We start from the raw sequence: 10631 nt of genomic DNA, 5'->3' as shown, positions 1-10631 counted from the left end.
AAGAATAGATATAAACTTTTCTAAACATTTTGGTGAACTGTGGACACGCTTGAGAAGAATTCTTTCAGGATCACCAAAGCTATGATTACACAAATGATTTGTCAAAGAGTTTGTGGTTGCACATTACTTTTTGTGGTCACATGAGAGAAAATATACACAGTGGTTTGGAGGTATGCAAATGTGGGATATTGTGTATTGTAGTCTAAGACAAAAATAACTTACTGTTTATTCTTTTAAATGTGTAAATTCTTTGAAGTGTATAATATATATATTTTTATTTTACCGTCAATTCAGGTTTTGTGTGATATTTGTACAACAATCACATCATTTGCATGTGGGTTTTAGTACATCTCTGGTGATTACCATATTGTGCATATCAATATAATAAAACATTTTGAATGACAATACAGAAATATAATCAGTTTCCAAGTTGTTTATATAGACACTTCACTCAAAACTGTGACTTACACCTGTCCATCTGTGTATCTGGATTTCATTCGTCCAAGTGAGTTGAAGTATCTCAGGGAACGATGGAGCATGAGACAGTCCAGTGCAGCGACCACATCACTTTACTGTTGAATCTGAGGCCAGTTACAAACCACAAGTGTATTTCACCCATTCCACAAGTAGACAACTGTATATTATATATAAAGTGAATGGGAAGGAAAACATCATCTGCAATAGGAGCATGTAGGGAGAATCACGTCGCATTGCTACACAGTAGAGTGCAATTATTCCTCAAAATGAGAAAAATGCTGTTCTCACCTCTTTATGAGAGGCAGATGCTTAACAGTACCTTAGCCGACATGTTCAGAGAACCTTTGCTGTTCTAGAGTGATCTTGGATGTTGTTCAGACTTATCTCAATAGACTCTATTCACACAGCTGCCTGGCTAGTTCCAGATGTCTCAAAACTGCATATCTTAAATAATGAATAAATCAGTGATTAAATATCAGGCAACAGGGAGCAAGTTAAGGATGGATCACAGACAGCATGTGAAGGCAATGTGAGTTTATTTGTATAGCACAATTCATACACAAAGTAATTCAAAGTCCATCCATTTTCCACTTATCTTGGGCCACTTATCTTGGGCAGGAGTCTAAGCAGGGACTCCCAGACGTTCCCCACCCCAGACATGTCCTCCAGCCCCTCTGATGGGACCCCAAGGTGTTCTCTGGCCAGCCAAGAGACAGTCCCTTCAGTGTGTCCTGGGTCTTCCCCGAGGCCTCCTCTCTGTGGGACATGAACACCTCCCCTCCCTAAGGAGGTGTCCAGGAGGCATTCTGAGCAGATGCCCGAGCCATCTCAGCTACTCCTCTCAACGTGGAGGAGCAGTGACTCCACTCTGAGCTCCTCCCTTATGACCAAGCTCCTCACCCTATCTCTAAGGGAGCGCCTGGCCCCTCTGTGCAGGAAACTCATTTCGGCTCATTTCTCATATTGTCTTTTTGGTCATTACCCAGAGCTCATGACCGTAGGTGGGGGAGGGAAATTAGATTGACCAGTAAATCAAGAGCTTTGACTTTTGCAGTTCCTTCTTCACCACAACAGACTGATACAGCGACCGCATCACTGCAGATGCTGCACCGATCCGCCTGTCAATCTCACGCTCCATCCTTCCCTCACTCGTGAACAAGACCCCGAGATACTTGAACTCCTCCACTTGGGACAGAGACTCTCCACCCACCCGGAGAGGGCAAACCACCTTTTTCTGGTCGAGAACCATGGCCTCGGATTTGGAGGAGCTGATTCTCATCCCAGACACTTCACACTCGGCTGCAAACCGCCCCAGTGCTGCAGGTCCTGGCTCGAAGAAGCATCAGGACAACATCATCTGCAAACAGCAGAGATGAGATCCTGTGGTTCCTGAACCAGGCCCCCTCCAGCCCCTGGCTGTGTCTAAAAATCCTGTCCATAAATATAATGAACAGAACCGTTGACAAAGGGCAGCCCTGAGTCCAACATGCACCGGGAACAGGTCTGACTTACAGACGGCAATGAACACAGCTCCTGCTCCGGTCATACAGGGACTGGACAGCCCTTAGCAAAGAGCCCCGGACCCCATACTCCCAGAGCACCCCCCAAAGAACACCACGAGGGACACGGTCGAATGCCTTCTCCAGATCCACAAAACACATGTGGACTAGTTGGGCAAACTCCCATGAGCCTCAAGGACCCGATGGCGAGTATAAAGCTGGTCCAGTGTTCCACGACCAGGACGAAAACCACACTGCTCCTCCTGAATCCGAGGTTCGACTATCGGTCAGATTCTCCTCTCCAGTACCCTGGAATAGACCTTACCGGGAAGGCTGAGGAGTGTGATTCCCCTGTAATTGGAACACACCCTCCGGTCCCCCTTCTTATACAGAGGGACCACCACCCCTTTCTGCCAGTCCAAAGGTACTGTCCCTGACCGCCACGCAATGTTGCAAAGACGTGTCAGCCAAGACAGTCCCACAACATCCAGAGACTTAAGATACTCAGGACAGATCTCATCCACTCCAGGAGCCTTGCCGCCGAGGAGCTTGCCAACCACCTCAGTGACTTCAGCCAGGGTGATGGACGAGTCCACCCTTGAGTCCTCAAACTCTGCTTCTTCCTCGGAAGATGTGACAGTGGGATTGAGGAGATCCTCAAAGTATTCCTTCCACCACCCGACAACATCCCCAGTCGAGGTCAGCAGCTCTCCACCCGCACTGTAAACAGTGTTGGTGAAGCACTGCTTCCCTCTCTTGAGGTGTCGGACAGTTTGCCAGAATTTCTTTGAGGCCGACAGATAGTCCTCCTCCGTGGCCTCCCCGAACTCCTCCCAGCCCCGAATTTTTGCCTCTGCGACTGCACGGGCTGCGGATCTAAGAGTAGCTGACAGCTCCCTTTGACTTGATCAAATCCATTTTGATGGCTCCAATGGCTGCTTCTGATTTGGACTTGCATAATGATGTTAGCCTTTTCTTTTTGCTTTACTATTTGTAACAAGGGACCAGTCGTGTGATGGAGTAGAAGAAGTCAGGCTGAACATGTGCAGAGGTTGGCTGACTGCATCCCGCACCAGTAGGAGCGGAGTTTACACTGGGAACAGCTACGGTTGTATCCAGTTCATTCATCATGATGATGGAGCTGGACATTCCCACTGGCACCACAGAGTCCTTGAGTTGCTCATGAGACTGACTCTGGGTTTGACTCAGTCAGGAGATTTGGTTATTCAAAACATACACACAAGGGCCCTGAAAAGGAGCCTACTGCGTTGAGATGACTTGAGACAGACTGATAGCGTATCATCACACTCCATCCTTCTTTGCAGGTACTGTACGTGTTGCGGGTTAAAGGTAGGAGGATGAGGGGTAGGATGGGCCGTGAGCTTGGATCAGTCCACATCTGCAGTGAGGTTGTTGCTGTATCTGACTGTTGTGGTGAAGAAGGAAAAGCTTTTAATTTACTGGTCAATCTTCATTGACACCTACTACAAAGGTCATGAGCTTTGAGTAACGACTGAAAGGACAAGAAGAGACAAGTGGTTGAAATGAGTTTTCTCTGCAGGGTGGCTGGGTGCTCCCTTAACCTCAGTTCCAATTAAATGCAAATTAAGTGAAAAAATCATGTGAAACGCCTTTAGTTGAATGCTGAGGTTATTTTGAGTGACACACTTCATTCGCACATCAAGGACGCTCAAGTTTGGGAATTTGATTGCACAAGTAAATTCGCCCTGTATGCCTGAGAAAGATCAACTCTGACTGTGCAATGCCCTCTGCGTCTGTTGTTTTCACTCTATCCAGCAAATTACTGTCCTTTATTTAAGGATGAGGAAACATGAACCAAGGTGTGCTCCACACAGTTTTTTGGCTCATCCAGTTCTCCAGTGGTGCTCTGAGTTTGGAGAGTTCCATCATCTCCACCAAGGGTACTTCAATGTTCATAACAGTATCAGTAATACAGGGTGGTATCACTAGAATCAATGACTACAGGAGTCATATGGTGTTATCTAGTGGGTAGGGCATTTTATCTTTAAAGACAAGTTATAATAATAACAATAAAATAGAGAACAACATGCTGAAACGCTAACGTATCACACAGGCAATGAACTTAGTTTGTGTCTGGTATGTTTATGTAAGATATTAACAGTTAATCAGATACACTACGCTAACGTAACATACGCGGCTTGTCCACAAACACAAGAGACACGAGAGTTCTTTTCATTGATGTTTACTGTGGTCTTACGTCTTCATCACAGTTCACACCATAGAACTAGCAAACACATCAAATCACATCATAAGCTCTGGCTCATATCACATATACACACAAAACTGCACATGATGTACGGAAAATATACACACCACGATACACACCACAATGGCCTGTGAGTAAACAAACCAGTGAACCTAAAACTTTATATTTTACTTTTCAGTTGTTTCTTAAATAGTGCTCCCGTCAGGCCAGACTTCACATTAGTGTAAAAGGCTGAACTGGAAGACAACAGTTTTCATGACCTTAAACTAGACTCATGATAAACTAAACATTACAATATTGTTCCAAATGAAAAATAATCACCTTTATGGTCTTACAAATGAAGGGAAACTAAATAAAATCAAGTCAATTTTCTTACAGGTATTACAAACACAACAGCTGTTGAACAGCTGTCGATCTATGACATGTATAATCAGGCATTACTTAACACGTAGATGAAGCGCCGCTTCCTCTTCTTCATGGCTGTCATACTGGTACAAGCCTAGAGTTCCCTCGCACAGTCATTGTGACAAGAAAGAAAGATGTGAAATTCTGTACTTGAATAATTTCACATATAAATCACATCTGAGTATAGTCAGACCCCTGGACAAACTATGAAAAAAGTGCGAGTTATAGTCCAGAAAATAGGGTACAATATCAAAATAAATCAGACCCAAAGGGCACATATTTACATAAATGATATGAGATCTGATTTATTGCACACCTTCAAAATGATACTATTCAGACGACAATACCAACAGCAATGACAGACATAAATACATGCCTCTCGTAATATAGAGTTTATGTCACTATCAAAACACGATCCCTGATTGGTTGACGCGAATAGTCCAAAATTTTCAACTCTGGTGAAATCTCAGTGCGGCCAAAATGGGTTTCCTCCACGGGAGGAGCTCGGAGTAGAGCCGCTGCTCCTACACGTTGAGAGGAGCAGCTGAGGCGGCTCAGGCATCTGCTCAGGATGCCTCCTGGACGCCTCCCTAGGGAGGTGTTCTGGGCATGTCCTACCGGGAGGAGGCCCTGGGGAAGAATCAGGACATGTTGGAGGGACTATGTCTCTGGGCTGGGAACGCCTTGGGGTCCCACCAGAGGAGCTGGAGGACGTGTCTGGGGTGAGGGAAGTCTGGCAGTCCCTGCTTAGACTGCTGCCCCCGCGACCCGGCCCTGGATAAGAGGAAGAACATGGACGAATGGATGGATGAAATCTCAGTGGGTCACCTAATTGGCTTCATTCCTGCTGCAAAACTTTTACTCGTATGTCAACGTGCCTTTACATGGTGTTAACATGTAAATCACTCACCTTTGAGGCACACTTTACATTCAATATAAACACAAAATTAGAGATAGAGGAGCTCAGTCACATAATAGGAGGTCGGAGTAGAGCCGAGTGCAGTTACTGTAGAGCATGAGGACATGCTTTTTTGTTTCATCTGGGTCAGTGGAGCATCACCCAATTGGCTTCATTCACGCTGCAGAACGTTTACTTGTGCGTCAACACTGCTTTACATACATTTAACACGTAAATAACTCGCCTTTGACATGCAATTGGCATTCAATGCAAACGCAACATTAGAGATAAGGTGAGGACGTCAGTCACATAACAGGAGGTCGGAGTGGAGCGGAGTGCAGTTACTGCAGAGGATGAGGACATAAACTGTAAACATGATGATAAAATACTGTGCTCTGTATCACTCCACATCCGGGCATGAGGAGGCCCCAGGAAAGACTTAGGACAAGCTGGATGTTGTTCGGCAGGAAACACTTTGGAATCACCCTGTAAATGAGCTGGAGGAAGTGTCTGGGGTGCGGGAAGTCTGGAAGTCCCTGCTTAAACTGCTGCCCCCATGACCCAGCCCTGGATAAGTGGAAGAAGAATGAACATGATATAAAATCATGATATACATGTTTAATAGATTATTTCTAAGAAGAATCTGATTCCTAAACTCTCAGGGCGAGTATTCTTGGCCTCAATACTCAAACCAGTTTTGGTATCGATATTGGGATTGAAATCCCTGAATCAATACCCATCTGAACAATTCCCATTGAGCTCGTCCTGTATAAAAGTCCTGCACGGTGCAGCCTCATCCCCGTCTCTGTGAATGAGTCCTATGTATCTCTGTTTTAATGGAGCTGAATGAGACCTACATTATTCTGGATGGTTTTATGGACATAGAGCGATACAGAGCGCTGTATTTTATCATCATGTTTACAGCTTATGTCTTCATCCTCTGCAGTAACTGCACTATCGTCTGTCTCATTTGGATCCACAAAGACCTGCACGAACCAATGTACTTGTTCATTGCTGCTTTGTTACTTAACTCTGTTCTTTTCACCACGGCTCTTTACCCTAAAATACTGACAGATATTTTGTCTGAGAAGCAGGTTGTCTCTTATTCCACGTGTCTTTTCCAGTGGTACATATTTTATGCCATTGCAGGTGCAGAATTTTGGTTGTTGATGATGATGGCCTATGATAGGTATATGGCTATTTGTAAACCTTTGCAATATCCAACTGTAATGAATAAATCCAAGGTAAATGTGCTGTTAGCAGTAGCTTGGATTGTACCGGCTTGTCAAGTTGCAATAACAATCACAGCAGCAAGTCACAGAAAACTCTGCACTTTCATTTTCCGGGGGATCCTTTGTAATAGCACAGTTTACAAACTTCACTGTGTACAATCAGCTGCATTACATGTATGGGGCTTATTTGTTTTACTAAATTTTACTTTTGTCCCATTAATCTTTAACTGTTTTACTTACACAAGGATATTTATAATTACCACCAAAAGAGGCCCTGCGGTGAGAAGGAAAGCTCTGCAGACGTGCTTGCCTCACTTGGTGGTTTTGTTTAACTTTTGTTGGTTGGGGACTTTTGATGTGCTATTGGCTCGATTAGACACAGAATTACCCAAAATGATGCGTGTTATCATGAGTTTTCAGCTCATTTTATATCACCCTCTCTTTAATCCCATCATCTATGGACTAAAAATGAAGAAAATATCAACTCATTTGAAGAGACTGTTCTGTGGTGGCAAACCAAATAAGGTCCTCACGTAAAAGAATAGATATAAACTTTTCTAAACATTTTGGTGAACTGTGGACACGCTTGAGAAGAATTCTTTCAGGATCACCAAAGCTATGATTACACAAATGATTTGTCAAAGAGTTTGTGGTTGCACATTACTTTTTGTGGTCACATGAGAGAAAATATACACAGTGGTTTGGAGGTATGCAAATGTGGGATATTGTGTATTGTAGTCTAAGACAAAAATAACTTACTGTTTATTCTTTTAAATGTGTAAATTCTTTAAAGTGTATAATATATATATTTTTATTTTACCGTCAATTCAGGTTTTGTGTGATATTTGTACAACAATCACATCATTTGCATGTGGGTTTTAGTACATCTCTGGTGATTGCCATATTGTGCATATCAATATAATAAAACATTTTGAATGACAATACAGAAATATAATCAGTTTCCAAGTTGTTATAGACACTTCACTCAGAACTGTGACTTACACCTGTCCATCTGTGTATCTGGATTTCATCCGTCCAAGTGAGTTGAAGTATCTCAGGGAACGATGGAGCATGAGACAGTCCAGTGCAGCGACCACATCACTTTACCGTTGAATCTGAGGCCAGTTACAAACCACAAGTGTATTTCACCCATTCCACAAGTAGACAACTGTATATTATATATAAAGTGAATGGGAAGGAAAACATCATCTGAAATAGGAGCATGTAGGGAGAATCACGTCGCATTGCTACACAGTAGAGTGCAATTGTTCCTCAAAATGAGAAAAATGCTGTTCTCACCTCTTTATGAGAGGCAGATGCTTAACAGTACCTTAGCCGACATGTTCAGAGAACCTTTGCTGTTCTAGAGTGATCTTGGATGTTGTTCAGACCTATCTCAATAGACTCTATTCACACAGCTGCCTGGCTAGTTCCAGATGTCTCAAAACTGCATATCTTAAATAATGAATAAATCAGTGATTAAATATCAGGCAACAGGGAGCAAGTTAAGGATGGATCACAGACAGCATGTGAAGGCAATGTGAGTTTATTTGTATAGCACAATTCATACACAAAGTAATTCAAAGTCCATCCATTTTCCACTTATCTTGGGCCACTTATCTTGGGCAGCAGTCTAAGCAGGGACTCCCAGACGTTCCTCACCCCAGACATGTCCTCCAGCCCCTCTGATGGGACCCCAAGGTGTTCTCTGGCCAGCCAAGAGACAGTCCCTTCAGTGTGTCCTGGGGCTTCCCCGAGGCCTCCTCTCTGTGGGACATGAACACCTCCCCTCCCTAAGGAGGTGTCCAGGAGGCATCCTGAGCAGATGCCCGAGCCATCTCAGCTACTCCTCTCAACGTGGAGGAGCAGTGACTCCACTCTGAGCTCCTCCCTTATGACCAAGCTCCTCACCCTATCTCTAAGGGAGCGCCTGGCCCCTCTGTGCAGGAAACTCATTTCGGCTCATTTCTCATCTTGTCTTTTTGGTCATTACCCAGAGCTCATGACCGTAGGTGGGGGAGGGAAATTAGATTGACCAGTAAATCAAGAGCTTTGACTTTTGCAGTTCCTTCTTCACCACAACAGACTGATACAGCGACCGCATCACTGCAGATGCTGCACCGATCCGCCTGTCAATCTCACGCTCCATCCTTCCCTCACTCGTGAACAAGACCCCGAGATACTTGAACTCCTCCACTTGGGACAGAGACTCTCCACCCACCCGGAGAGGGTAAACCACCTTTTTCTGGTCGAGAACCATGGCCTCGGATTTGGAGGAGCTGATTCTCATCCCAGACACTTCACACTCGGCTGCAAACCGCCCCAGTGCTGCAGGTCCTGGCTCGAAGAAGCATCAGGACAACATCATCTGCAAACAGCAGAGATGAGATCCTGTGGTTCCTGAACCAGACCCCCTCCAGCCCCTGGCTGTGTCTAAAAATCCTGTCCATAAATATAATGAACAGAACCGTTGACAAAGGGCAGCCCTGAGTCCAACATGCACCGGGAACAGGTCTGACTTACAGACGGCAATGAACACAGCTCCTGCTCCGGTCATACAGGGACCGGACAGCCCTTAGCAAAGAGCCCCGGACCCCATACTCCCAGAGCACCCCCCAAAGAACACCACGAGGGACACGGTCGAATGCCTTCTCCAGATCCACAAAACACATGTGGACTAGTTGGGCAAACTCCCATGAGCCTCAAGGACCCGATGGCGAGTATAAAGCCGGTCCAGTGTTCCACGACCAGGACGAAAACCACACTGCTCCTCCTGAATCCGAGGTTCGACTATCGGTCAGATTCTCCTCTCCAGTACCCTGGAATAGACCTTACCGGGAAGGCTGAGGAGTGTGATTCCCCTGTAATTGGAACACACCCTACGGTCCCCCTTCTTATACAGAGGGACCACCACCCCTTTCTGCCAGTCCAAAGGTACTGTCCCTGACCGCCACGCAATGTTGCAAAGACGTGTCAGCCAAGACAGTCCCACAACATCCAGAGACTTAAGATACTCAGGACAGATCTCATCCACTCCAGGAGCCTTGCCGCCGAGGAGCTTGCCAACCACCTCAGTGACTTCAGCCAGGGTGATGGACGAGTCCACCCTTGAGTCCTCAAACTCTGCTTCTTCCTCGGAAGATGTGACAGTGGGATTGAGGAGATCCTCAAAGTATTCCTTCCACCACCCGACAACATCCCCAGTCGAGGTCAGCAGCTCTCCACCCGCACTGTAAACAGTGTTGGTGAAGCACTGCTTCCCCCTCTTGAGGTGTCGGACAGTTTGCCAGAATTTCTTTGAGGCCGACAGATAGTCCTCCTCCGTGGCCTCCCCGAACTCCTCCCAGCCCCGAATTTTTGCCTCTGCGACTGCACGGGCTGCGGATCTAAGAGTAGCTGACAGCTCCCTTTGACTTGATCAAATCCATTTTGATGGCTCCAATGGCTGCTTCTGATTTGGACTTGCATAATGATGTTAGCCTTTTCTTTTTGCTTTACTATTTGTAACAAGGGACCAGTCGTGTGATGGAGTAGAAGAAGTCAGGCTGAACATGTGCAGAGGTTGGCTGACTGCATCCCGCACCAGTAGGAGCGGAGTTTACACTGGGAACAGCTACGGTTGTATCCAGTTCATTCATCATGATGATGGAGCTGGACATTCCCACTGGCACCACAGAGTCCTTGAGTTGCTCATGAGACTGACTCTGGATTTGACTCAGTCAGGAGATTTGGTTATTCAAAACATACACACAAGGGCCCTGAAAAGGAGCCTACTGCGTTGAGATGACTTGAGACAGACTGATAGCGTATCATCACACTCCATCCTTCTTTGCAGGTACTGTACGTGTTGCAGGTTAAAGGTAGGAGGATGA

General features: G+C 45.5%; 1 protein-coding gene across 1 annotated transcript; it reads left to right on the top strand.

Annotated features, from left to right (window-relative positions):
* Window positions 1-6363: 6363 nt before the first annotated feature.
* LOC117388982 (olfactory receptor 11A1-like) lies at window positions 6364-7296 on the top strand. The gene has a single exon (XM_033986532.1). The coding sequence runs from the start codon at window positions 6364-6366 to the stop codon at window positions 7294-7296; it is 933 nt and encodes a 310-aa protein (XP_033842423.1).
* The last annotated feature ends 3335 nt before the right edge of the window (window positions 7297-10631 follow it).

Source organism: Periophthalmus magnuspinnatus, chromosome 21, assembly GCF_009829125.3.
Source record: "Periophthalmus magnuspinnatus isolate fPerMag1 chromosome 21, fPerMag1.2.pri, whole genome shotgun sequence".
Lineage (NCBI taxonomy): Eukaryota > Metazoa > Chordata > Actinopteri > Gobiiformes > Gobiidae > Periophthalmus > Periophthalmus magnuspinnatus.
Note: the sequence above shows the minus strand (reverse complement) of the source record. Positions and strands in the feature narration are given on the sequence as shown.